The sequence below is a fragment of the Lupinus angustifolius genome, chromosome LG08 (assembly GCF_001865875.1).
Source record: "Lupinus angustifolius cultivar Tanjil chromosome LG08, LupAngTanjil_v1.0, whole genome shotgun sequence".
In the NCBI taxonomy this organism is placed as follows: domain Eukaryota; kingdom Viridiplantae; phylum Streptophyta; class Magnoliopsida; order Fabales; family Fabaceae; genus Lupinus; species Lupinus angustifolius.
The window spans coordinates 22,786,173-22,813,663 of NC_032016.1; the positions used below are offsets into that span (position 1 = coordinate 22,786,173).

Consider the following 27,491-nt stretch of genomic DNA (forward strand, 5'->3'; position numbering starts at 1 on the left):
GCATAAGCTTTAATTTCACCAGTTTTATACTTTTTTTAATTAACCTTACATTTTACACATTTCTTTCAGACAAGTTTTATACTTTCATACAAATTTTTAAAATAGTAATTTATCCATTTTAATAAATTATTGAAACTTTTAGAAATAGAAAATGCATCAAAATAAAAAAAATCAAATTACAAACTTTTTTCAGCAATAAAATCTTTATTAATCAAAAGATAAATGAATTAGGAGAACAAGTGGTCCTCCTATTAACATAATTCCTAAATTAATAAAGAGATAGACAATTTGATGGGTGTCTCATCCAATCAAAAAGAGAATAAGAAAAGCAAGCGTTAAGAATATTCCAAGAATGAAAAAAAAAATAAGATCCACCACTTCATCTAGTTGGAACCTTCAATTCTAAAATATAAGCTTGTTCCTAACATAACAAATAGTTCATAGTGTGACAAACCAAAGAGCCACCCACAAATGTTGTTTCTTGTTCTCTAGTCATGAAGGATAGATAAGAACTCAAAACAAGAATAAAGTTTTTGTTAAACCAAATAAGAAAACGAGCATGAAAAAAATAAGACTACTACTTCCTTCCACCTTTTATAGAGTATTCTTAACTGAGTGTGGCACACTTGATTATTGCTCAGCTGATCTTTTACTGCAGGCTAAGCTAAAAAGAAAATAAGCAAATAAGTAACTAGACACCTGATCCTAATAAAAAAGCATTAGTTGTCCAAAAACAACATGATCCATCAACCTATATGTTTATTATTTTATCCATGCCTTTTGGATATGACATCTTACTCACATTTGATTCATTAGACTGTCTGAATCTGAACACAAGGCTAAGGCAAGACTTTAGGCTTATTTTTTTTTTAAAAACTAGGTGAAAACACACCCAAATATATTAAAAAGGAAAGTCATTATAAACAAATGAAAGACTTACATGTTCCTAAATCTATAATTAGGAACTCCTATTCTATTCCCTATTGAAATCAATAAGAATGAAGCTAGGCAAAGTATCCATCAGACATAGTTTTTGAAGAAATAGCAAAGGAAGCTAACTTATCGGCACAAGTATTCCCTTCCCTATAAATGTGAGACACTCTAAGTTTCTTTGATGAGATATGGTTTTGACACATATGTCACTTGTTAAGAAGCTTCCAAGGAACATTGAACTTGCCTTTGAATATGTCAACCACATTTGTTGAATCACATTCCAGCCAAACCTTTTCCCAGCCTCTTATGAGCAATCTCTATTGCTAGGATAGCAGACATCAGCTCAGCATAGAGGGAGTCTTTAATGCTGAAGTTAGAAGCAAAACAACCTCTTGTATGAGTAATCCCTACTGCTAGGATAGCAGACATCAACTCAGCATAGAGGGAGTCTTTAATGTTGAAGTAAGAAGCAAAACAACCTAAAAAAGCTTCATGGTTATCCCTGAAAATAGCTCCTCCCCCTGTAGGACCAGGAGCGCCGTGAGCAACTCCATATGAGTTTATTTTAATCCAACCTGACACAGGAGTGTACCACAACACCTCAATGATAACATGGGCACAATTATAATGAGGAGAAACATTAAAGTTCCTTAGAGTTGTGAAATAGTGCTGAGAAGCATTGACACACAACTTAGAAAGATTCCCTGACAGAGAGGTTGTCATTTTAATTCTTGATTTTGTCATGGTCAAGGAAGTCCAATTGTCTTGGAATCTACAACTCACTTCTACAATGCCAAATGGTGTTCACAATATAGACAATTGCAACTGTAAGAACACCCTTAAGTTGAGGACTCGTCTTTAGGCTCAATAACTACTTACCCAGTAATTGCAGTCTAATTTTAATTGTGATATTAACAACAAATTAAGATAATCATAAAATGTATTAATTATAAGTAGAATATTGTATTTTGAATAAATTATCTATGTCTCTCGAAATTATCAATGTACTTTTATTTTCAAGATAAGTACTTTACATGATTAATGTATAACAATACTCAATGTGCTTCATTATTTTTATTATTCCAAATCTTTTAATATTTTAGAAATACAATAAGTATTTATATTTTAATTTCTAATTATATTCTTATTTATTATTCACCCCTTTTACTTATATTAAAATTTCTTTTTCATTTAGTTTCAATGTGCATTAAATGAAAATATTTTAATCAAATTATACCAAATTTATACATCTTGTGCACAAAATGGGATCATTTTAGTCTAACTTTTACATATGTGATACATTACCTTAAACATCAAAAAATATGAAAATGATGGAGGAGAGACAAAAAGACAAATAAAGAAAAAACTAATGTTTCTTAATTTCCTAAAATCCATTATAACATTGAGAAAAAATAAAAAAATGCTGAAGTAACCATTACAGTTTGTCGGAATACTAATTACCATGGATGAACACCGAGTAGATTAATGATTTTCTTGTAACCGTTTGTGTCTAATATTGTAACCTAATTAATCACCTTTGATCTCTAGTTAGCAAATACACAATATGCAAGGAGAATTGTTCCAAACTTTGGAGTGTAACCTAAGGATATCTCTTGCTTTTTCTTTCAAATATGAAGCACAAGCTGCTTGCATCACCATGCAAAGTTTTGATACGGCTCCAACCCTCAACATCTCTAAAATGACTTCATTTGATCCTGGATACTTTGCAATCAATGCAAATATATGAATTGCTCTATCATCTGTTGCTGGAGAAACGCTCAAAATCCTCTTAGAAATCATTGCTATACTCGCTGCATGAAGCAAAAACTGTTTTCTTCCATCAGGACGTGAACAAAGATGTGCTAGAAGGTTAAATATGAGTTCTGTTATGCTCTTTTCCGGTTTTTCTAGCTCAAGCTCGATGAGTTCTTTGACTGCACCAGCTTCCACGATCCTTGTTCTGTTTATACCCAGAGGGCACGTTTGTATAAGGACATGCAAAGCAGATTTTATGGCTTGTTGAGAGAGTGATTTATTATTTCTTAGTACTGAAACCATTTCTCTGAAGAATTCAATGTTTAAACTTCCTGTTGAATCTGCGACTTCCATGGTGGACTTCAATAGAAGCATTGCTTCGTTTACCATCTTTACATTATTATGTACTTGAAGTTTCAACGTCCAAGTCAAAGAGTTGACGAAGTCCATGTTTTCTCCAACAAGAGGCTTCATGTTGTTGATCATGGTTGGAACATTCCAAAGAAGACGAAGAATTCCAATAGCTTCTTCCAGGCATGTTGTTTTACCTGATAGACAAGGATGATTTCTATTATTTGGCACACTTGATATAAGAGTAGAGTCTCTTATTTATACTATAGATTATTTTATCCATACATATTGGTTATCAAGCATAATCGATCCACTATAATATTCTTTTTATAATTAAGTAAACTTTTTATAAAAGGGTCAAATTAATACTTACAATTGAAAAACAAAAACAACAAAATCATAGCCTTGGTAACTAAAGTCATGCGACCATAATTATGATCATGATTCAATTGAGGAGAGGAGACATTCAAAATCATAATGTTGTAGCCTAAACTACCATTGTGATTCTTGATTTAAAACATTGGAAATAAAATTATGTGCCAGATAATGCATGACTTTCTAGGTTCTAATGCTATGTAGTGCATCACAATTTATTCCTAGCATTACCTTCTTTGAAACTCTTGTTAATCACCATAATCATAGCCTGGGTAACTCCTTCCTCAACCATGCACGTTCTCTTCATCTCGCTCTCTATGGCCAAAGCATGCATCTCCTCCAATGTTGTTTGATACAAATGAGGAACCTCAAGATCCCTCACAAGTTTCTGAACATAGACCTTATCAAGAGGGGTTTTCAACTTTTGAATTTGATCTATAGCTTTGGCTTCATTTGCTGAGCACCATGCATTGATTAGTCTGAATAAAGTGTTGTTGGGAATTAAGAACTCTGAGCTTCTTGGCAGTGGTTGTTTGGAAACTGGGCACATGCAATATTTGGACTTGAGCAACCACTGCTCGATGCTTTCTCTGTCATATGTTATGCCTGTAACTGCAGTCACAGGGTCCTTCATGATCTGAAGAGAAATGGGACAAACAAAATATTGAGGAATTTCAGTTTCTGCCATCAATTGTATCAGAAAAATATGAACCAAATTGTATGTTTTTCCAGAAATGAGTGACGTTTTGTAAACAATAAGAACAAGAAGAAAATGAGTTCTTGTTTTGGTAAGAGAAAGCGGCTTTATAAATATGAAGGTCTTAAGGAGACAAATGAGAGAGATCGCATATCATAAAAAGATGGTTCCATGTTAGTAGTCAATAATAAGTGGGAGGGTATCCTCTTATACTCGATAGGATTATTATGATAGGTGTTAAAAAATTCTTTCTAATAATGATATTTCTAGGAGGAGTTAATCTCATAATAAATAATATAAAAATAATAATTTATGTTTTTATAATTTTATAATTTTTCTTTTTAGTAAAATATCATTTTTTTTAATTAGATTGGACACTAGGAAGAACTTTCTATTTCTTTTCATTGATTTTATCTGTCATGGATTTGTCAATGATTCGTTAAATGGTCAAAACCATGACTTTGTAGAATCTGTTAAGTGTTATATATATATATATATATATATATATATGAATATGAATAGAAATCACATAATTTCAAAGAAAAAATATATATTTACATAGTTTAAGCATTTTATATATTGTTACTATATCTTTTACATTTAATTATTATTGACTCTTAAATAAAAGTAATAATATAAATAAATGATAAATAATATATTGATTGTTTATAAAAACCTTTACCCTGACATATATATATTATACTCTATTTTTAATAGATATCATAATTTTATTGGATATAGATAGAATTTTAGGACTTGAAGATCTCTACTCCAAATTTATATTTCAAATAAATTTTTGTACTGTGTCCGGATTTTTATATGTTTTTTTTATTTTTTTAATATGTTTTCCTTTTAAATTTGTAAGGTTGCTATGGGCTTATTCTAATCACTCATCCAAAAAAGTAAAGATATCACCAGTCAAAAATATAAATAGTACATCAATTTATTAAAACTTTTAATATATGTTATGAGGTATACGGTTTAGTAAATATGTTAACGCACATGATTCAGTAGTATGTTCACCAATTATATGTCTTTCAATTAAAAAAAATAATCATAAAAATAAAATTATATTAGTTGGTATAATTTAATTGAGTAGAATAAGAAGAGATGAAATGGTTTATAATAGGTGATCTCTCTTCTACTTTTTGTGTCATAATATGAAGTCTAGATTACCTTTTTTATTTAATGATTCTAAATCATCAAGATTTGTCTTTAAATATTGATAAAATATTGAATCATTAAAAGTATAATAGTTAGAATATAGAAAATAAATTCAAAATAAAAATAGAATATCTTGACATGGGAAGACGTTTCTTCATTTTTTTAATTGTTTTAATGAGTATCTAAATATATTGTTTAAGAATATAGAAGAAATAATTTAATATTAAAAAATTAAGTTTAGTAGTTCTATTTTTTTTGTAGCAAACGTTAGTATGTTGGTAATTGTTGTGGGTGAAACTTGAACTCCTTTCACTCTAATCATATGAATACCTATTATGTTTTTTATTTTTAAAAACATTGTTATAGTGAGTCCCGAACTCATAATCTCATTCACTATATTCTTTAAATTATTCAACGTAACTCTCAGACTATCTTATGATTTTCCAAAGTTAAGTTGGATAGTGCTTAGTATAGGTGATTAAGACTACCTTGTTTGTACTCATATAATGTCATCTAAATTAGATGTCCGCTATAAACATGGTTAAAACAGGTTTGCGGACCTCCCTAAATAAAACTAAAAAATAACAGAAATTTACAAATTTATATGTACCTCATAGAAAAATTCAAAAAATAATGCATAATTTCCATACAAAGATATAACTATATTCATCATAATAAAAAATCATGCAAATAATATATATATATATATATATAATAAAAAAATATGCATAAGACATAATTTACATACAATTTACAAAAAAATAGTACATATATATATATATTATACAAAATACAAATGTATATACATATTAATAAAATGATAGTATTATCTTACATTTGATATTGAAATGCATATGTAACATCTATGCACTGTCAGTGTAAATAATTATGCACAATCCGTACATTATCACCCATTAATTTGTATTACATTTTTAAAAAGTCAATAATGATTAGTCATAAATGATGAATGATATAGTAATAATATATCACACTCATACATTGTAAGTATATATATTTTTTATCTTATTATAAATGGAACACAATTTTTCACATTTGATAAAATACATGTATACGAATAAGGTATATTGAGCTGACTTTAGGATGAATGTGCATATTTTTCATGTTTTGTCTGCCTAATAAGTATGGACAGACGATATAGGTTTTGCCCAAATTAATACTTCTATGATATCTTGCCATCAAGAAAAATCATGATCACGTGCTTAACAAAGCTAAAGTCCTAAACACCTGGATGAATATTTTAATGTACATGCATCATGCTGCCACACAGCATAACTTTATTTTAAACTCTTTATGCATACAATGAACTTAAGTTTTTACACTTTATTTATATATTTTTGTTACAAAAAATAAATATTCTATGCAAGTTTCCAATGCTTTTTCACTTTCGTTTGTGAATTTTTGACCTTGTTATAATATGTGTTCAAATAATACATGTGTATAATGGGCCAGTATGGCTTTGAAGTTTTTGTGCAAGTTTCAAAGCTAAGAGGTTTTAAAGGTGGGGCCTGAATAAAACTGAAGTATGACAATGAAGACCAGAATGGCGGTTTTGGGAAACAAAATAATCAAAGTTGAATACTTCATGGGTGAATGATAAATATTATATGCCAGCTTTGGTGATGCCAGTTAAGGGTGCTGAGCAAAGCTTATACTAAGACTCAAAGATAAATATACAAGCAAAGCCAATTCATGATTCAAAAATAATAAAAATTATGTCATAGTCTTCTTTATATAATTTTGTCTATAATTTTTCAAACTCTTCCTTTATTCATAACCATTGGATTACGCATCATTTAATATGCGTATACACTTTTCCTTCACAAATAACCAAATCACTTAACACAAAACTCTATAATCTTTTGAATGTGTTATCTCAATTTTTTCAGAATACATTATTTATAATTACTCATATCTTCTATAATATAATGGACTATTTTTATTTCTCTGCATTAAATTTATTCTCTTATTGATTTTGTAATTAATCATTACTCAACATTCACTCTCATAAAATATTATAAGTTTTATAGTGGTGCACTAATTATTATTTTTAAATTTGAATGGTACATCTTTATCACAAATAATACTAAAAGCCTTATGCATTACACTATTCCTAGTCTCCCATTTATTTATCTTTGGACTCCCCAACTATAACAATTGCATAGGCAAAAATATGATTAATGGCACCAACCCTTACATTACATATACTCAATAAAGACATTTAAAATCAACGTAAAAATATAAGGGTTTAGAGTTGAACCTAACTACATTCATATAATAATAAGAAAATCTCATTGTCTCCCAGCATTTATGGTCTCATCATACATATAATTAATAATTGTACAAATGTAGAAAATACAGACTCAGAACCATCCAATTGTCAATAGGACAATATCTTGTCCAACAGCTTTTTGATTATCCCATTTCAATGAAAGATTCCTAAACGTGAAGAAAAATCTCAAATTCAAAAAGTAACAAATAATATAAATAATATTCAGAATTATCTAAATAAAAATTTCATAAAATTATTACTACAATTAAAAATTACAAAATAACAATTTATCCTATACTATATGCTTCCATTCTCCAAGAACTTTCCAAGAAACTGATATTGCCCAAGAGGAGTAGTTTATAAAATTGGGACAGCTATATGCATCTGGTAATGTGGGGCTTGACCAATTCAGAACAATTCCTCAGACAGAGATCATATGTCTCCTTACCTGTCCCGAATCAATCAGATTTTAATAAATAATATAAAAACAAAAACATTACTTTTTATTTTTAAGAATTTATGTGGCATTCGACTCACCTAATCTAATTAGTCCATCAATGCAAGTTCAGAAATGAGTGCCTAAACTCAACCAAAGGAAGAGTGATGCTACTTATGATCTGTAAAAATTTGTGGGGTTGAATTTGGGATTAGAAGTTACAACAATAAGCATTAAAGGTTAGAGATTAAACATCTCCCCAAGCCTCCTCTCTCAATTTTTGTCTACTAACAATACGTTCCTTCCTAGCATCTTCTTGCTTTCTATATTCTCGTGGCCCAGAAGAACTCCTTGTTGTGGATGACAATTTTAAACCCATCCCGTGAGCAATCAGCCGCTGCGCTGCTTGGGCCGAGGTTTTGGGCCTTTGACGAGGCGGTTCGAGGTCTGCATGAAAGAAGAACGAAACAGGAAAACCATGCAAGACAGAATCAATTCTTCTTACTGTTGTTCGGTTTGCAAAGAGGAATAAACAATGAGATTTGATTTTGATTCATTGGTGTCAACATTATTACACTACTATCAAACTACTTGAGGCCATTTGTTAATTTTCTTTTCATTGGCAGTGAAAGATCATAGTAACTACATTTGTGCAACAGTTTCTTGTTTAGAGTATTGTTAAAAATCTATAAACTACTAAGTCCTAACAGTGAATCAAATTTAAACAAGAAATAAGGCATGTAGACAAAAACATAACATCTCCAGAACTGCATTTTAATCAAGCAAGCAAGTAGAGATACCAAGTCGGAATGGCTATCCTCATTTCCATGTCAAAAGTAAATGCATCACAAAGAGACTTTGATATACACTAAAATATAGAGTAAACAACCCTTGATCACGTACTCATATAGCATAAAGAGAAAGGAGATAGTAAATTACCTCTTGCTTTAATTGAACTTAGAAGGGCATCCTCTTCATCAAGTATCCTCACAGTGAATGGACAGTGAACACTGTTTCGAGCCTCGAGTGCTGCATTATAAATTTATGGTATTGAATTTTCAAGTAACCAAACTAAAAACTAGACATAGGATAAAAAAAACTATCCATATTAATTCAATATGATACAGAATGGTGACTGCTAAATAGGGGAAGTATTTGACATCAAGCAATCCAATATTTTTATTAAAAAAGTCATGTACAAAACCATTATGAATTCAGTCCTGGGTGATAAGAAAAATATGTCATGTGTTCGCTTTCTATATGTTGGAGTATATCAGATGATCAATGATGATAAAGTTGTTCAAGAGAGCATCTTTCTAGTCTAAGATGATTGCTAACAGAGAGGTTTTTGGATACTTTAGATACATCATATAGGAAAATTGACAACCCATGCCCCACACTGCATATACTGTCTGATGTGATTATGAAAATTAAGGGCGTTGTGGTGTCCAGGATATCTTATTCATTGACATGCACATCCTCTGTTTTCCAATATGCAAAGGCAAGTGGAGTTCAAAAATTCTTTCTTCTGGTTGAAAAATAGCATCAGTTAAATAAAATCCAATTATAGGCTCCAATGTAACGTTGACATAGTAGCAAAATATCAGGACCAGGTATCACCAGTCACAACAAATTTTTGAAGTGATTTATACTACAAGCTTTGGAATTGGCGAACAATGTTGTCCAAGAGAGAACTTTGGAAATTCCATGTAAAAGAGCACATGTACTAGTTTTTTATAAGGACGGACTCGTGTACCAATCCTCCTGAAAAAGTCTAAACTTTTGTTGTATGCAACCATAGTTCACCATCATAAATTCAAAATACATGAACAAATAAACTTCAAAATACGAATTCAAATAACAAAGCCAAATAACTTTGTAGCTACCAGCTGATGGTGTTCGGAATACTGCAAGTGCAACTGTATCATTAACCCAGTGAATAACAAATCCACGATCATTGAAGTCCTCAAAAATCTTCTCCAGCTGTATTGTCCTAGTACTTGGCAAAAAGTCAGCTAGAACAAGAACATGACCAGTCCCATATTTTGCTGAATTGAAAAAACAATAATTAGAATCTAAGTGGTTTCAAGTTTTCAACACAATAACTTCAGCATACAAAGTCTAGCAGAAGGGGTAAGCTATCATTTCAATGCACATGAACGCTGGAATTGAAAATTATGATAAGGTATATTTGAAGCAATCATACCCAACTAGCCACAACACAAGACATAACATCAGCAAAATAACTTCTGGCACAAAATTTAAAAACATGGGTGTTCATTGTACAAAATAAGCACATTACTAGTTTTTATAGGACACTTGAAATTTCAAGGGATGTCACTTACGTTTTCGTATATCTCCTTTATCTTCTGAACTACATTGAGTCTCTTCATCCTCAACATCAATAACCCAGCCATTGAGTAACTGGTCACTATAAAGTTCTTGTTTTTCATAAGAGAATGTTCCTCTCCCACGCCGCTTTGGGGTTTGATTTTTGGTGTTCTCCAATTTAAGATTTGATACTCCAGATAAACAATCTGGGGGTACGCTGGACAGCAACTCGTCAGGTTCACGATCTGCCATTGCTTCCCAATCTGTCATATTTCACAATATCATTCATAATGCATGATAGCAATAATTATCAACATTTGATATCATAGCGTAAAGGAGAGACAACTTAATTGATTCTTTAAGTATAAAATCAAACAGAAGGGCATTAAAAAATAGCAAGTTTTATATGCCAGATAGAGAAAACATACCGTCATCAGAAGAAGCATTGCGAGTCGAAGAGCCAGCAGGCAATTCTGTACGCTTGCCATGATTCCCTTCAGAAAGAACACAACTCCCATCATCACTAATAGAAGAAGATCCACAAATACACAATGCAATTCATTTAATAGCATAAAAAGTTCAAAGACAGTTATTTACCATCATCATGATTCAAATTTCTATTAAAATTAGAATCTTTCGAAGACAATGCAACATCACCGTCCTTCTTCGACTCTTTCACAACTCGTGCCTCACTGAAAACGACAACACTCAGCAAAATTCCTAACAACCCTATTTCCGCAATTAGCCAAATATTTACAAACCCTAATCAAAATCTCGTTAATTAAAGCTAGAGAGAGAGAGATGAATTACGTTGAGAGGGTCGTTTGTTTGATGAGTGAAGCGCGTGATCGAAGTTGGTCGGATTTGAGAGAGAAGCCTTTAGAAGAGTAAAGGTTGGCCAAATCAGAGAGAGCAGAAGCTAATTGAAGCTGGGAAACATAATCGGAAGATTTTAGGGTTTCAAGATTGGAAATCAATGATTCAAGTAATGATATTGCGCTTTCACTTTCTCCTTCGGCAATCAAATCTTCTAATGATTCACTCCAATTTTCGCATATTTCCTCTTTCTCCTTCTCCATTACTCTTTCTGCAATTTTCACCGATCAACACTGTCTCTTCAAGTATCAATGGCAAAAAATAAAGACTAAACTGTAACTTAATCAAGATAAGTATTGATAATTTTATTCATAGGATAATTTGGTATTTTAAAAATAAATCATTAAATAATTTTTCAACTTCTGAGAGCTTATACTTGTTTTCTTAATGTTTTTCTCTGTCTTTACCAAAAGAATGATGTCAAATTTGTTGCACGGGATTGTTTATGAAATATATTTTTGTTACTATGATGACCAAATATATAGGTATTAGCCATTAAGTACTATTAGATATTCAAAACATGCATTCATGTATGGTAGCATCAAGCATATGTAATGTATACATATATGGTTTCTTAAATCCAATTTCTAGATTTTGGATTGGGTGATTTCCTCATACAACCATAGGTTGTCATAAAACATATATCAAATTTTATCTCGCAACAATAATAAAATAAAAATTGGAAAAGAATAATTAATATTTAAATTTTTAATTGACATATCATATTTTTATTGGCGTGACAGAAATTTGAACATGGTTTACCACAATAAATTTATTTCCTATATCTTCAAAGCTAATGCACAAATTAGAGTTATGCCAAAATAAAAGTTAAAAACTTGAATTATACTAAGGAATGTTTTCAAAAAATATAATTAATATGTTTCTATTGTCTAAAACTATAGTGCCCAATAATTACGAATCAAAAGGACGTCAACTTGTGCTTTTTATTTTTTGTCTACCAACATCATATCATTGAGAATTGAATAGTTGGTCTTAATTTTACTATGAATGTTAGTATTATGGCAAAACCAAGAATATTATTTTTGTTAAACATTATATAACTCAGCAAGAGAAAAAATTAAACGATTCATTGAATTGTTCAACTCTCCACATAAGACAAATTGTGTTGATGTATTAGCATCTAAAACACTTCATCATTTAGTCATGTTTGATTTTGTAGGTACTACATTTATGATTATTTAGTAAGTGATAAGCTTTTCTAACCAGATACTGATTTCCCTTATCATTAATTGAGCTCCACCTATTGAAGGGAGCTTGTTTCGCCAATTATGATTCCAGGGTTTTTTATTTCTCTATATTAATTTAATAGAATTTTGTCTAATAATAAATAATATATTATTTAATTTCTTATTCATTATACTAATATTTTTAGGTATTTAGCAAAATATTATTAGATTAATATAAAAATATATAAAACTTTTGATATAGAAGATTTGAATTACTCACAAATATCTTCACATTCTTGTTTCTCTATTCTTAATAATAATATAAATATCACATTATATTTAATTATAATATTTTAAGTTGAAATATTTGCCATTCAATTTATGTTTTGATTGTAATTTGTGGTTCTCCCTATTTTGCCATCGCTATTTTCTAATTTTTACCAAAAAAAACCATATATAAGTCAATGTTCTTCTCCATCCAATATATGTTCTATATTAATTGGATAACTATTTCTTCTTTCTTACATTATAACTATCAATTTTTTTAATGTAGAATATGAATGCTCAATTTAAATATTATATTTGAAATTAAAAAATTGAATATTACACCAATTGAATAAATTCAACTATAGATTATAAATATTTAACACAAAATATTATATTTGATATTTATAACATACGAACTACACATTATAAATAATAAGAAAGCAGATTGAGAGGTGCGCGTCAATACGCTATTAATAATAATAATAATTACACAACAAACAACCTCAGCCATGCATCTCATATAACATATACTAATTAATATTAAATAGCGTTTGAGTTTAACATTTATCTTACCTATTTAATTAATTTTGCATGCATGCAACAATACTGTGCTCTAAATATATATAGTTCATTCAAATCTTGTACATATCTTAATGAAAGCATCCAATATATACGAACATCTATGACTATTCCCCACCACCTACGTATTATGATTTTCTCAAATCCATCTACGTACCTGGCTACTTTCTAATACCATATAAAATATACAGTATAATATACATCCCCAACTCAACTGAGATCTTGTCATTAAATTTAAGCTAACCCAAAATATATAGAACAGAATTCTCTGCAAGCTAAGTATACAGTCTTATACTACAGAATTTACTTCTTCAAATGGAGCAAGTTTTACCTCTTTTGCAAACATTATATAAGCTTCTCCATTCAAGAGAAACACTCTGAAATAAATTGTCTTTTGTGTATTGCATGTAGTGGCAGAAAAAGATGGGTTTAAATTCCTCTTATTCCCTTGTTATTATGCCACGAAATCCCGCAATAACTGTGCAGCAAACCTCTTTCTGTTTTGAAGGTCAATACTCTCATAGCTGGTTCCTGAATGAGAAGAAGGTGGAGTACTATTAATGGCATGAAACTCATTTTCATTGGTTCCCATCTCATGAATCCTATCATCTCCCAAATGTATGTTCTGTGAGAGAAACTCATGCTGTGTTCCAGAAAGAGGAAAGTTCTCACTACGTGGAAGTCCAAGAGTGAGAGAAACACCATTTCCATCAAACCTAGGAGCCAAATTCTCAGTCACATTATTAAACCTTCCAATATCTTCAATAGAAAATGCTCCATAACCCCCACCACTACCATGGTTTTCAATGCCAAACTCTTTATTGGTAATTTCTCTATTTGTCTCTCCAGGTTTCATGTCCATGTCCACTGAAAATATACCACTACCTGGAGAACTGTGTAGTTCAGAACTTCTTCTCTTGTTTGGATTATTTTGCATGTCATGAGAAGACCCTGCAAGATGGAAATTACCAGATTGGGATTTGAGGGTTGTTGATACTCCCATAGGAGATGTTGAAATTAAACTATTAGAGTTTGAGATCTCAGTTTGAGAAGTGTTTTGGTTGTTGAAGGAACTTTCTGCTTTGGATTGGAGAGCATCAGCATTAATTGTTGCTAGTGACTTCATTTCCTTGTTTGATTGATCTTTTGATCTATTTGTGTTATCATGGGAGCCATGATTCTGCTCTTGTTCCTTGACTTCTTCCAAGTACATTTCTTCAACCATTGGTTTCCATAGCCGAACTCGGGCATTTATAAACCAGTTAGACACCTGCAATAAAAGATTGATCATTGATTTTTATTTTATGAGACAGACCTGCATAGCCATTCTTTATTTCTTGCCATGTCTTGGTTTTCTTGTTGGCTTTCTTTGGTGTTTTTAGTTACAATCCCATTATTGCATGGAATATCTCTTATATGAAAGAAAATTTATTTACAGTTATGTATAAGTTACCAATATTTTTTTCATGGCAAGAGAAGAGTGCAATAGTAGAGTTTGAATCCGCATTTTCAAGTTTAATGTCCTACTGTTCTATTCATTAACCCAAGTTACCCAACTCTTAGGATATTATATCTTCTTTTATCAACACAACAAAATTTTATTGAAAGTATATCTTATTAATCATAATTGAAACTGGATGAGACATAATTAATCAAATCAAAAAATGGGGTAAAAATTGGTTTTCACACAACAGAAATTAGTGCCAAATTGATGTACCATATAACAACATTGGTGATTGGAAATACCTGGCTCCGGGTAAGCCCAGTTTGTTTTGCAAGCATAACCTTATCTGAGTCCTTAGGATAGCTGCAAGCCACAATGAGAATCTCTTAAGTTGAAAGCATGTATATGTAAGTTTTGGCTCAAATAATTAACTATTAACTAATCAAAACATAAAAGCTATTAAATATTCTTCAGATATTATAGACAAAAAACTAATTACTAGTTAGGTTGTGAATATTAGATACTTACGGGTGAAGGAAATGCTCAAAGAGCCAAGCACGAAGAATGGAAACAGCTCTTTCAGGCAAACCTCTTTGTGGCCTCCAAGCATTATGCTGGGTCATTCCCAATTGTTGTAATGTCTTTTGTTGTCTTAGATGATGATCAACATACCTAAGCCTTGAACCTTCTACCTTGACTCCTAAGCAATCATCTTCACCTAATGTCTTGCTTGTTGCCCTTATTTGTGATGATATTGCATCCTTAAGACATCTGAATTGCTTTGAGATTGTCTTCAAAGCAAGTGATGTATAAGATTTAGCTCCTCCATAACCAGCTACTTGCTCAAAAGATGATATCACTATTTGCATTTGGTGGTGGTAATGTCGGTACCTTTGCTCCACCTGTAAGTAAGTTCAAAACAAATTAGTAAAACAATGTAAAGTTCAATCTCAAATGATAAGCAAAAAATGTTTTTTGACATTAAGCTTGTACAAAAATGAAAAACTAACAATTTATCCTCCATTATGTTTCTCAAAAATGAAAATGTCTAAGATTTGATAGACACGTATAATGTGTATGAATAACATTGTTGTAAAGATAAATGTTTCTTTATGTTGAAAAAAATCAGACTCTTGAAATGGTGACTATATTTCAATCAATTTTTCATATATCATCCCTCTTTCTTTTTGTTTTTGAAAACTAATATTTTTATTAATGTTTAAGATAATACTTGTGAACAATTTGATTGCAATTAATACAAAATATTATTGAAAACTTAGATGCAAAAAACAAAGCACAACACAGAAGATGAAGAGGGAAATGGTTTATGATAACTGGCTAACACATTATTTACTGTTTACACATATGATTAAGTAGTATATTTTAACTTCTGAATGGTAAATAATAGATTATACTCTAAAAAGCAAAACGGAAAAATACACTTACTATGGATACTCATCAAACGAAAAAAAAAAGGATAACATGGAATGTCTTAATATGGCATAATCATTTCCCATGTTTGAATGGACTTTCCCTTCTTGAAATGACATAGATGAGTAGGAAAATTGGACCCATATGATATGGATATTTAGAAGGACTTACTTTTAAGTTTTAACCCTTTCCCAATCTCAATCAATAATAATTGGTCACTGCCATAGTTCATACTTCAGGTATAATCCTTGAAACTGAACTAAAATGGGTCCAATCTAAATTATTCTCTGACATTCACCAGACCAAGTGACTTTTTTCTTATCACTTTCCTTTACTCTACTTCCATTTTCAGGAGGAAACAAGTACTGATAATGAGTGACAACATTCTTGTCAGTTTCACATTCCAACTGGCAGTGAAAAACACAACTTTCTCAAGTAGTGAATCATATATCCTTGACTGAATAACTGTCAAACCAAACCACACATCTTTTTTGCAATTTAGTGATCATTAAGTTCAGTGATGGACTACACTCTCAAATGAACTTTATGTGTGAGCCCATGCGTTCGAAATCTAAAACCATCACTTTGAAAGAACTTTCTTTTTCTTACCATTACCCACGATCCAAAATTTAGTGTCACAAACTCACAATTATGATTTGTTGGAATATCAATCAAAACAAAAAAAAATATTAATACTTTCACTAAAACAAACATGTATATATATACTGTATAATATATTTAGAGTACTGAATAATAAATTATTCGATATCATATATCTTATTTATATTTATAACATACCTCATCGAGCATGCCGACAAGTTTGGATTTCTTCATCTGAGCCTCTTGTCTTTGTGTCGTGCTGAGTTCAATTCCTTGTTTGCTTTCACTGTTTTGTCCTCCACCACTTGAACCATCACCACCAATCCCAGATGTTGATTCAATATCCGTTTTCATCTTCTCTTTATTTATAACACTGTTTATAGACTCCCCTTTGAAAATTCCCTTGCCCACATTCACAACTTCATCAAGAAGCTCATGTGTTGCTTTCAAATACTTCGACCCCAAAATCCCGTTGTTGTTGTTATTATTATTATTATTATTATTCATACTCGAGATTCCACTGCCACGGGTCGCCGCAGATATCTCTCCGGACAGCGATCTATACTCCGGTTGTTGAGAAGAGAGGCTAAGTGACAAGCCCTGCTGCTGATTATTAGGCCTATGGAAACCAACCTGCTCTGAAATATCCGCTGCAACACTGACGTTAGTTGCATACCCCGAATTGTTAGACGGGGTCGCAGCTATCGTCACTGCTGCCGCAGACCATGGGGTTTGATCAAAGCCCCACATGTTATAATGGACACGAGGGGCTGCGGCCACAAAGTCATGATAGCTGGAGATTTCGTCGGTGTTGGTGGATCCGGTGGTGTTTGAGAGAGGAATGGTCGCACCAGTCATATGGTGGTGGTGGAGATTATGGTTGTTGTTGGGAGGTGGAGGCGCGTGGGTGAAGTTGGAAAGATTTAGCGCGTGAGGAGGAGAAGTAGTAGTTGGAGCAGTGTTGGGATTGATGAATAACATGTTTGGTGTTGGATGTTGCGGCGCGTCAGAGTAGGGTACGTAGTTTGGGTTCATTAGGTAAAGTGTCTGCAACCCTTCTGCAGAGGATTGGATTTCTGAACTGCTGCTACCATGAAAGTACGTTGCCATGTCTTTCTTCACAAAAACAAAACTGTCCTTGCTGAATAAAACAAGATAGAACCTGCTATAATAATGATAGTGAGTGTATCTTTCTTTATCATGCGTCTATCACTGGTACACCTTGATTAGTTAGCAGACTTATTGTTTTTTCACTTCTTACTACTCTCAGATCCTGAAAAGGAAGCCAAAGACACCGGTTGTTGTTACTGAATCCGAGAAAAATAACATTTTATACATCAATTAAGAAGATATGAGAGTGTAAGAGAAAGACAACCTTTCCTATTTAATTTATGAAAAATTGATGATGTTTTGATTGAATGTTGAATAGAGAAACAAAACTCACAAAGATAAATAACTAATCAAGAAAAATAAACTAAAATTGAAAGGATTTTGTCAAGAAGTTTTGTAGTGTATCCTTACCATTCCCAATTACAAATAATGGATGAAGAAGAAGGAAGGTATTGTAGGTAGAAAGGTGATGTCTAGCTAGAGAAAGTGTCCAACATCACTGAGCATGGTGAAGAGAAAAGGATAGGTACCCTTTTGCTTTCACAGATTATTGGAACTTCGGAGAGCTTCAGAAACTGAATTTTGTGTATATGTAATAAAATCTATGATATTTAAAAGGATGAATGATGACTGGTGAGACTTTAAAGTCTGGTCCGTTTTATATTTCCTAATGATAAACAGCTCGCAAGTAATTGTCTTGTTTAAATAATTAAATGAGGTAGAAAGTTATATATTTTGGACAAAATCTTTTATACTATTTCTCATTATCATTAATAGTTGAATGTTTACATTTTCGCACACCCTACAATATTAACATATTAATATTTGTCTATAAAAAATTATAAAAATTAAAGATAGAAGAGATGATATTTAAGGGTAAAATAGTACTACATGATATAATTGAGTTTTTAAAATGTCAATATATTTGAAACAAATGAAAACTACTAAAACGTGAATAAATAAGAAATAAAGGGAGAATAAATTTTATATTGGAACTCATAATTTTAAAATTTTAAATATATTATCTATATTATTTTTAATATAAAATTACTATTTAACAAATTGTCAAACTAGGTTGATGAGTTACTGGTTAGCATTGTTTTAGTGGTTTGGTGATTAGTAGGAATTAAAACCAAAGGTGATTATATATTTACTCATTAATGTAAATTTGGTTTTTTGGTATGACAAAAGTGGACATTGTTCACCAAGGGACAAAAGTGAACAATTTAATTTTCAGCAAGGGTGTCAACCTTTGCTCAGTGTATAAGGTGGGTAAAGATGCGATTTTTGTTTCTGATCTATAATATGTGGATGATACCTTTCTTATTGATGAGAATTCTAACTATGATTTTGTTATGAATGCAATTGATAAATTATATTATGTTGTTGGTTTTATCCCATTCAATTTCCAATGAATTTTGGTTGTTGCAAATCCTAAAAGGCTCTCTACTTGGTCTCCTATCATTGATTCTTTCAAAAATAAGCTTAATTTTTTAAACACAAGCTCATCTACTTTGGTGGTATGGTAATTCTTCTAAAATCGGTATTATGTTCCTTACCTACTTATACTTTTCTTTCTATAAAACCCCGATTTCAGTTATTAACATGATTGACAAAATTCAAAGGCGTTTTCTTTAGGATAAGTGGGAAGATAGTAAAGGGATTTATTGGGGAAGGTGGGTGAAAATGTGTAGGCCTAAAGAGGAAGGTGGCTTGGAGATTAAAATTGTATTCATGTTTAACATAACTCTACTAGGTAAATTGAGATGAAGATTGTTATGTGAGGGAGATTCTTTGTGGGTGCAAGTCTTAAAATCAATGTGTGGGGAGATTAGAGGTGTGGAGGGGAGTGTGCCTTAGAGTGTTTTAGGAGGAGTTCATCATGGTGGAGAGAATTAGGTAATCTTAAGCAGTCCATGGAAGGAATGGGTGTGGGTGAGTAAATGATGGTATCTGTAGGTCTTTAGGTTGTGCCTAGATGTTTTATTAATTTTTGGACTCACTTATGGGTGGAGAATAATACCCTCAAGAGTTCTTTTGCTAGATTATATCAGGTGGCATTGGATAAAGATGCATCTATTGCTTCCTTGGGTGCTTGGAGGAATGGCGTGTGGACTTTGAGGCTGGGATGAAGAAGGGATTTGTTCGCTTGAGAGGAAGAGGGTCTTGAAGAGTTCCTAAGACTCATTAATGATTCTTTGCCTAAACAACATACTCTTGATTCTTGGATTTATGATAAAAGTAGACAATACAGTGTTAGGAATACTTACCAAACTCTATAAAAGGTGGAAGTTGGTGACACTCTTGTTTTCTTCAAAAAAAACTTTAAGAGTGTAATGTTCCGACAAAGATGAAGTGTTTAGTTTGAAAGATTGCTTTGGATGAGATTCCATCAAAAGTGAACTTTGCTCTTGGAGGTGGTTTATCTGCTCAAGACAACATTACGTGTTCTCTTTATAGTAATGGGTTTCAACTAGATGATGTGATTGAGTTTATTTTTCAGAATTTTGGAAGTCTCTTAAACATTCGTTTCATTTGTTTACCTTTTCTTTTTTTGATTGGATGAGACAACCCTCAAATTATCTTTCGCTTTGTTAGTTTAGGGATTGTATGTTTAGGAGTGTCACTTATTCTCCTAATTTCTTTATCTTTTTATTAATAAAATTTTCATTGCTGATAAAAAAAACATTGACCCTCACCTTCTCCCGGTGGACATTTCTTTTAAAAAACATGGGGAATGAATTAAGTTGATATTATCACGAATCACTTTATGAAATTTTATAAACAAATAACAAAATAGATATAAGTTATTTTTTTAAGGAAAATATGGAAAGTGGAGTTTGAGATGGAAGCCTGAAATAAAGCAAGCAGCAAGATGAGGGGTGGTCTCTTGATGAAAATATGGCCATTTCCTCTTGGCTATTCGCACCTTACAATAACCCCTCTTTTTCTACTTTTACTTTTTCTTATTTATGAATTAGTCTATACTTTTTTGCACCATATACTCTTTCAGTTATAAAGAATAGCTAACAATCATGTATCTAACAATAATGCAATATCAGAATAATGTCTCTGAATTCCGTGCGCAAATTGATCTTCTCTATCGTTTGATCAACAAAATATGTTATTTTGATCAATTGATATGAATGACTTCAAGAAGCTCAAGGCGTATACAACCACTAATTCACTAAAGAAGGCCGTGTTATGTAGAATAATATATAATATATCTATCTATTGTCAATATACAAATTTATATATTATCTATATTTTTTTAAATCAATAATAATTAAATATAAAACTGATTTGTATACATTTTTTCCTAACATACATGTGAATGAAAATAATTATATATGTGGAAACATATGAGCTACGAATTGTCCCCACAAAATGTCCATGTCTCTCCATGAATTGTCACACCACCAATGAATTCTTATTTTTGCTTGGAAAGGTAAAATAAAAAATTGGTTTCAATTATTAACGAAGTGTTTAGGGCCATATCTACTTATTTGCGCTGTCGGTCTATCTAGCAATAAGTTATAAGTTAATTATTCTGTGGGTTTGCGCACGTGTCTTTTTTTTTTAGTATTTAAACTGCATGCAGTAACAGACGTTTTTTTTTTGTGAACGGTTTTATAAGTATTTTTACGAGCTTACTTCTCACAATTTCTTGAACTCAAATTAGTTAGCGACAAGTATGATTTCACTTTACAATGTAGCAACAAGGTTAACATCCCATTTGATAGAAAATATCTAATCAAGAATCTAATTAGGATAAGGAATCTCCCATGGCATAATTTAATCTTATAAACTTCAATTTCGGTTGCCCACGATGGGAACAATGTAACCTTTGCCATTTTTCCCTCGTTAAATAATAGTATGAATCTGCTTTGAAGTCATTATTATATATTACTGATTAAGCAGCCTGCAGCTATATGATATATTTATACGTCATTATTACTACAAATAAAAAAAATATCATTCAGTGGTGTAAAAAATAAAAAATATATCTTTAATTTCATTGGCTTTGAGGAAAGGTGACTTGTTTACTTATGTATAATAAAATAAATCACAAGCTTAAAATTGGCTATTTATACAATATTTGAATCTATATAACTAAAGAATCAATAGTTTAATTTTTGTTTTGAGATCTCTTTTAACAAAATTATTTACCTATAGGAAAAATCAACTGTTAAATTCTTGAATCCCATAAAGTTAGCATATCATTTTAATTTTAAATATAATAATAATTATAATATTAATGGTAATAATATATAATTAAATATAAACCTTAAAATTTTAAATAATTTATCAATTTAATGCATGAAATATTAGAGACCATTCACTCTAATTCTTAATACTGCTTTTAGGAAATATAATAATTCACAGGATAGTTCTTATCAGTCTGAATAGCATAGTGGAAAATTTTGACTCTTTTCCACCAAGTAATGGGTTCAACCCCGCTTGTGTTATTTATGGTGTTTTTTTTCTCTTTTTTCTTCATAAAACTCAATGTGAAGACGATTTGGTTGTAGGTGAATGTTTATAGGTGACTTGCAATTGCCTATTAAGATGTATCAATTCTGGGATACGGTTTATTTAGGTTGCAAGGAATGCTCTAATTATCAGGCACGGGAGTTTTGATGCAAGTGGTTTGTTAAATGTTATAAAGGATAGGACTTGGTTGTGGGCACTGTAGGGGTTATTAGCTTTAAATTTTCAGATTGACGCAGTAAGTACTCATGTTGGTACAGTCATGTATTAAGGGTATTGTTATATCAAACAATAGTATTGTGACAAGAATCAATAAATCAGCAAGTGTTGTTGATTTATCACATTAAAGTTTGCTTGTTGGAGTAAGCGTTAGTGATCTTATATAGCAAAATCAATTCACATTGCTTCAGAAAGCATTATTGATTCTCCACTTTCTACATTGTTTGACTCCCATATTCTAAAGTGTTTTTGAATTTAAATTTACATTTTATTCTGCTCATATAGACAAACGTTTTAAAGCATTGTTAGATGTTGAATGCAAATTTTTAATGATGTTGATTAATAATTCTAGGGTAATGAGTAGACAAGAAATAAACCATCTAACCTGTTGTCACATGTCATAATACAACATGAAACATCAATAGACAAAACTTATTAGGTCATTGTAGAATCCCCACTATACCTTTAGCCTTGTGCTGATTTACTAATTAAAATCACTCTATAAAGTGATTGCTTAGCCAACTAACCTACAGTGACATTTGCATGGTTGCAAAAATAATCACTTTTTGTATTAGTGGTCCACAAAAGTTTTCACTCCCAAGTCATTAATCAAAAGCTTATGGAGGTTAGTAAAAAGTTATATTATATAAGGGATCTCATGCTTTAAGTACCGGTTTATTACTCATTTACTATTAGTCCCACCCACTCTGAAGGCGACACATCACAAGCATGGTTACCCTACCATTGAGCACAACTTTTCTCTCACAATTTGTGTCACTCTATGTATCATAAGATGTTTTTATAATTGATCAAAAAAATATTTAATAATTAAACTTTAAACTTATATTTTTTAATCAATCATAACTTATGGTTCATTAAATGACACACATTGAAAAACAACATATGTGATGTCACTTTAAACTGCATTCATAACTCCTACTTCCGTTAATCACCTAAAAAAAGAAAATACTGCGCGCCTCCAATCATAATGCTTCTATTTTGATAAGGGAATGAGAAAAACTTGTATAGATATCCATATAATATGTCACATTTAAAAATAAGTGTGTTTATATTTTTTGGTGTTATCATTTATAATTAAATTTTAATTGAAATTAAATTTTTAATGGGCTGAAAATGTTTTATTAGTTGTCTCCACATTAATAGTTTACACACAAGTCTTTTTGGTAAAACCAGTATCATGCAAATTAAAAAGGAATAGTGCTAAAGCAATTGGGTTAAGACCAAGAAGAGAATTTAAAGTGCATTTGCTCCGACACAACTTTGAAATATGCATTGTGTCATTGGACCACAGTGGTAGTTGTTCTTTTGGATAATTCATTAGCAACAAATTGTGGGGCTATATATGTGGTTGGGCACGTCAATGTTATATACTTATATGCCATAATGCCAATGCCAATGCCAAGTGCCTTTAAACACGCAAGTATATACCGATTCTTTTAGCTCTGTACGTACATTTTTCAACACTTTTTTGAGCAAACTAATATCTAATATGATATCTAAGAATATGGTCACATGCCTGAGAATGGAACTAAGAGAGAGATTTATATACAATTAATTTAGGGTAATAACTGCAAAGGAAAATTGTGTACAAGTTTCATTTTGCTTCAAAGAAATTGTGGAATTAATTCCTCCCCCACCCTCACCCCACACCTCCAAAAAAATGTCCATCAACAAAATTAATATTCCTAGTGGGCGTGGCTACCCTCCAAACACAACAACAAGCACAAATAAAGCATGGTGTTTTCTTCATAAAATAAACATGCTTCTTTTGAAAACCAAACATTTATGGCCTAATTACTGCCAATACCACCAATATACACAATTAGCTTCTCCTAAAGTCATTGTATTAATGAACAAAGGCATGAGAAACCCAAATAGGGTTTATGGTTCCGAGTAACGCGGCTATGGTCTTTACAAGTGGGCCATGCATGGATGGCATCTTCATTATTGAGATCCATGCTCATCAAACACCAAATAATACTTAGAAAAATGCCTACCATAAGCATGGAATCAAAGAGTCTTACATCAAATGGTTATGTCAAAGAACACGTATCGTTGTGAAAGGTTCTTGGAAGAAAGAATAAAAGATGTTACTTAACTAATCATAGAATTAACCTAACTAAAGGTATAGATGCAAGTGACAGATAAAGATGTCCTTGGTGGGTGTGTATCAACAAGACTAAACTTTTCCTGATCATTGAATTGAAGTTGTACATGGCTTTTCATGTAATCCAACACATATCAAATGGATAAAAAGTGTAAAGGAAGTGAAGGAATTAGAAATAGAATAATCTTACGTATATAACTAAATATACATCATTTTCACTTTTTTTTATAAGCAAAAGAAGAATTTTATTAATTTTAAAAGATGTTTTGATTTTTTTATCGGCAATTATTAGTATTTTTTGTGGACGAGTCTCAACCATCAATTGTTTTCAATCACCATAATCATCAAATCATCTTATAATTTTTTTTATATTTGTCATGAGTAATGCTTGAATTCACAACCTCCTCCATTCAATTCCTTAAACTTTTTCACCTTAGCCATTAAATCACCTTATGACTCTTAATGACATTTTGATTTTGTCATACAAATATGTGAAATAAGCATAAATTTATAAATTATTTATAAAATTACTGCCTTTAACTCGATTTAATACCAAGTAAAAAAATTATTATAATTTTTGGTATCTTTCAATTATTTAATACTTATGGAACATAATTTTGTATGTTGTTTATCTTGTAAAGAGGATATTTATTTCTTCTTTTTTTTGGCCTTTAATGTGGGTCTGATTATAATTCGAATTAGCCTACTTATAAATTATGTTTCTGTACTTTTAGATTAAAATAATTATTATTTATCAATAGAAATATTTATTATCAAAATTCAAGTCATTTTAAAAAGTATATTTAAAAAAATTGAGACCCACTCTCTTTTTGTCGTAAACATTTATTTTCTATTTTTCTCACTTTTTTTTGGGTGGGACTTAAATTCCAAAATGATATGCAATTTAATGTATATTTTAAAAATTATTAAAAATAAATTCGAAACTTGATTTGGGTTTAAAAAATACCCTTAAATTTTGCATGGTAGACAATTTAGTCTCCCAACCTCAAAATATGTGTCAATAAAATCAACTTTACATTTTTATTTATATTTGACGGTTTAGATGATGAAGGATTATTATCTACCCAAAATGAAATCCTACACTATTCTTGCATTTTTTGTAAATTTAGAGACTCGAACATGGGTATTGCTTAAGGAGAAACAGGTTAATCCATAATATGATTTTATTTAGAGTATATAAATTCTTATTTTAATTTCACTTTTTCAAATATTATGATAAAGTAGTTGCCACAAGAACTAGAGCTTAAATTTTTTATTCAATTGTCCACTCACTCTGATTACGCCGTGCAACTTTGTACTAATTAATTTCTTCTATCACACATTCAATTCAAACATTATTTGAATAAATTCTTACCTTTCATTTTCTCCCTTTAGTTTTCTAATTAATCACGGTTAAAATATCGAAGATCTTGTAGATAAGTAATTTCTTCTTACAAAATGTTGAAGTAGATAGTTAGACTAATGTTACTTCTACATCTCAACTCTAGGTCGAAGTCCTAGAACAGTATAACTGCTTTGGTGGCGAAACAAGAGCCGACAAAAACAAGTTTCATGCTTGTTAATTGTTTTTTCTTTTCCTTTTTTACAATTTTAGAAGTTTAATCATTAATGTACAAATGAGACCTAAAAACACATCACTCCAATCAAGTAAGTGAAATGAGATTGAAGTACTGTAGAACCGCTTTACTTTTCCATGACGCCCTCCATTCTTTAAAGACAATTTGTCTTCTTCATAAGTGTCTGTAATAGTTAACTCTAAAGTTTAAAATGCAATAGTGTATAATTATGAATGAGGATCACCTATCCCAAAATTAGTGTATTTTTATATTTCTAGTTAATGAATTTTTTAAGTAATATAAATATGTTATTTTATGTTTTTAGAATTTTTCATTTTAATTCAGTGTTATTATTTTATTGGATCGAAACAGTAAATTGAGATAGGTGATTTCGTCCTTCAATTATTAATGGCTTGATGTTGAAATATGCTGAGTAACTGGTCCTCTACTAATACTCATTTTCTTTGCTTCCATAATAAATAAATAAATTTTATTCAAAGAAAACAGACAAAAAACATTTGATGAGTGAAAAAAATCTGCTATAAATCAAAGTAATCAGAGTAATGACCATATTAATCCATAATCATTCCATCATAACTAGCACGGATTTGCAAGGTCATGCACCAAAACAATGCAAGTTATTATTTAGCTGAATACAATTTACCGAAAAACATTATCTACTGACATCTTAAGAATTTGATTTCTTGTAATAATGAATTATCATATTTTAAGGCATACATCAATTTTTACATAACTTCATGAGGGCAAGCATATGTTTGGTCAAGGAAAATCACATCAGCTGGGGGGTGGAAAAGAAAACGATTCACATCACTTTACTTCAGAAAGCAATTCCGTTAAAATAATAATAATAATAATAACAATCTGAAAGGCTGCCATAGCATTGTTCTTGAACAGCATGACGCACGTCTTAGTTTTCGAAGATTTTGAGGTTGCACAACTAAGCAGTCACTATGTAGGATCATGTATTCTTGTTTATGTTGACCTTTCTCTTTTGGGACAAGATAGTGAGAGTTTTCCTTTGTGACATTATTATGACAAAAATGAGGCGTTTTTTTATACATTTTGGGATAATTTATTTCATGAGTATCAAAAGAATGAAATTTATATAGTATAAAAAGTTATTAGTAATGCAATAATTAATATATTTTAAATTAATATTATCAAATCCATCTTACATATATACAGTATACACTACTAATTTTACTTAGGTACGACATAAAATATTAATG

The 27,491-nt window shown here is 30.9% G+C and overlaps 3 protein-coding genes across 5 annotated transcripts; all 3 read right to left on the reverse strand.

The window, feature by feature from the left end:
* LOC109354140 (E3 ubiquitin-protein ligase PUB23-like) lies at window positions 2,456–4,119 on the reverse strand. The gene is made up of 2 exons (XM_019596489.1): window positions 3,646–4,119; window positions 2,456–3,236 (listed from the first exon to the last, which is right to left on the reverse strand). Exons 1-2 carry the CDS (start codon window positions 4,100–4,102, stop codon window positions 2,482–2,484), a joined length of 1,212 nt encoding a protein of 403 aa, XP_019452034.1. The 5' UTR covers window positions 4,103–4,119; the 3' UTR covers window positions 2,456–2,481.
* Window positions 7,574–11,592, reverse strand: LOC109353265 (coiled-coil domain-containing protein R3HCC1L-like). Of its 2 annotated transcripts, XR_002108438.1 has the most exons (8): window positions 11,143–11,592; window positions 10,930–11,024; window positions 10,761–10,826; window positions 10,347–10,595; window positions 9,888–10,049; window positions 8,941–9,030; window positions 8,103–8,448; window positions 7,574–8,013 (listed from the first exon to the last, which is right to left on the reverse strand). XR_002108438.1 is itself a non-coding variant. In XM_019595470.1 (7 exons), the coding sequence occupies exons 1-7, from the start codon at window positions 11,409–11,411 to the stop codon at window positions 8,249–8,251; spliced, it is 1,131 nt and encodes a 376-aa protein (XP_019451015.1). In that variant the 5' UTR covers window positions 11,412–11,592; the 3' UTR covers window positions 8,062–8,248. The 2 variants fall into 2 exon arrangements, 1 of the variants encoding a protein (XP_019451015.1); XM_019595470.1 differs by lacking the exon at window positions 7,574–8,013 and having other exon boundaries at window positions 8,062–8,448.
* LOC109355247 (BEL1-like homeodomain protein 1) lies at window positions 13,274–18,472 on the reverse strand. Of its 2 annotated transcripts, none has more exons than XM_019598292.1 (5): window positions 18,238–18,472; window positions 16,915–17,989; window positions 15,214–15,587; window positions 14,988–15,048; window positions 13,274–14,511 (listed from the first exon to the last, which is right to left on the reverse strand). In XM_019598292.1, the coding sequence occupies exons 2-5, from the start codon at window positions 17,824–17,826 to the stop codon at window positions 13,696–13,698; spliced, it is 2,163 nt and encodes a 720-aa protein (XP_019453837.1). In that variant the 5' UTR covers window positions 17,827–17,989; window positions 18,238–18,472; the 3' UTR covers window positions 13,274–13,695. The 2 variants fall into 2 exon arrangements, with proteins under 2 accessions (XP_019453837.1, XP_019453838.1); XM_019598293.1 differs by lacking the exon at window positions 18,238–18,472 and adding an exon at window positions 18,092–18,167.

Bases quoted from the DNA above. Each gene is read 5' to 3' on its own strand.
- LOC109354140 (XM_019596489.1), bottom strand. From the start codon at position 4,102: ATGGCAGAAACTGAAATTCCTCAATATTTTGTTTGTCCCATTTCTCTT. The intron at 3,237-3,645 runs GTAATGCTAGGA...CTTGTCTATCAG, and splicing joins TAACAAGAGTTTCAAAGAAG to GTAAAACAACATGCCTGGAA.
- LOC109353265 (XM_019595470.1), bottom strand. From the start codon at position 11,411: ATGGAGAAGGAGAAAGAGGAAATATGCGAAAATTGGAGTGAATCATTA. The intron at 11,025-11,142 runs GTAATTCATCTC...TGTCGTTTTCAG, and splicing joins AAACAAACGACCCTCTCAAC to TGAGGCACGAGTTGTGAAAG. The intron at 8,449-8,940 runs GTAATTTACTAT...TCTTTCATGCAG, and splicing joins AAGTTCAATTAAAGCAAGAG to ACCTCGAACCGCCTCGTCAA.
- LOC109355247 (XM_019598292.1), bottom strand. From the start codon at position 17,826: ATGGCAACGTACTTTCATGGTAGCAGCAGTTCAGAAATCCAATCCTCT. The intron at 15,588-16,914 runs GTATGTTATAAA...ACTTACTTACAG, and splicing joins TTGTCGGCATGCTCGATGAG to GTGGAGCAAAGGTACCGACA. The intron at 14,512-14,987 runs GTATTTCCAATC...CTTTTATTGCAG, and splicing joins CTGGGCTTACCCGGAGCCAG to GTGTCTAACTGGTTTATAAA.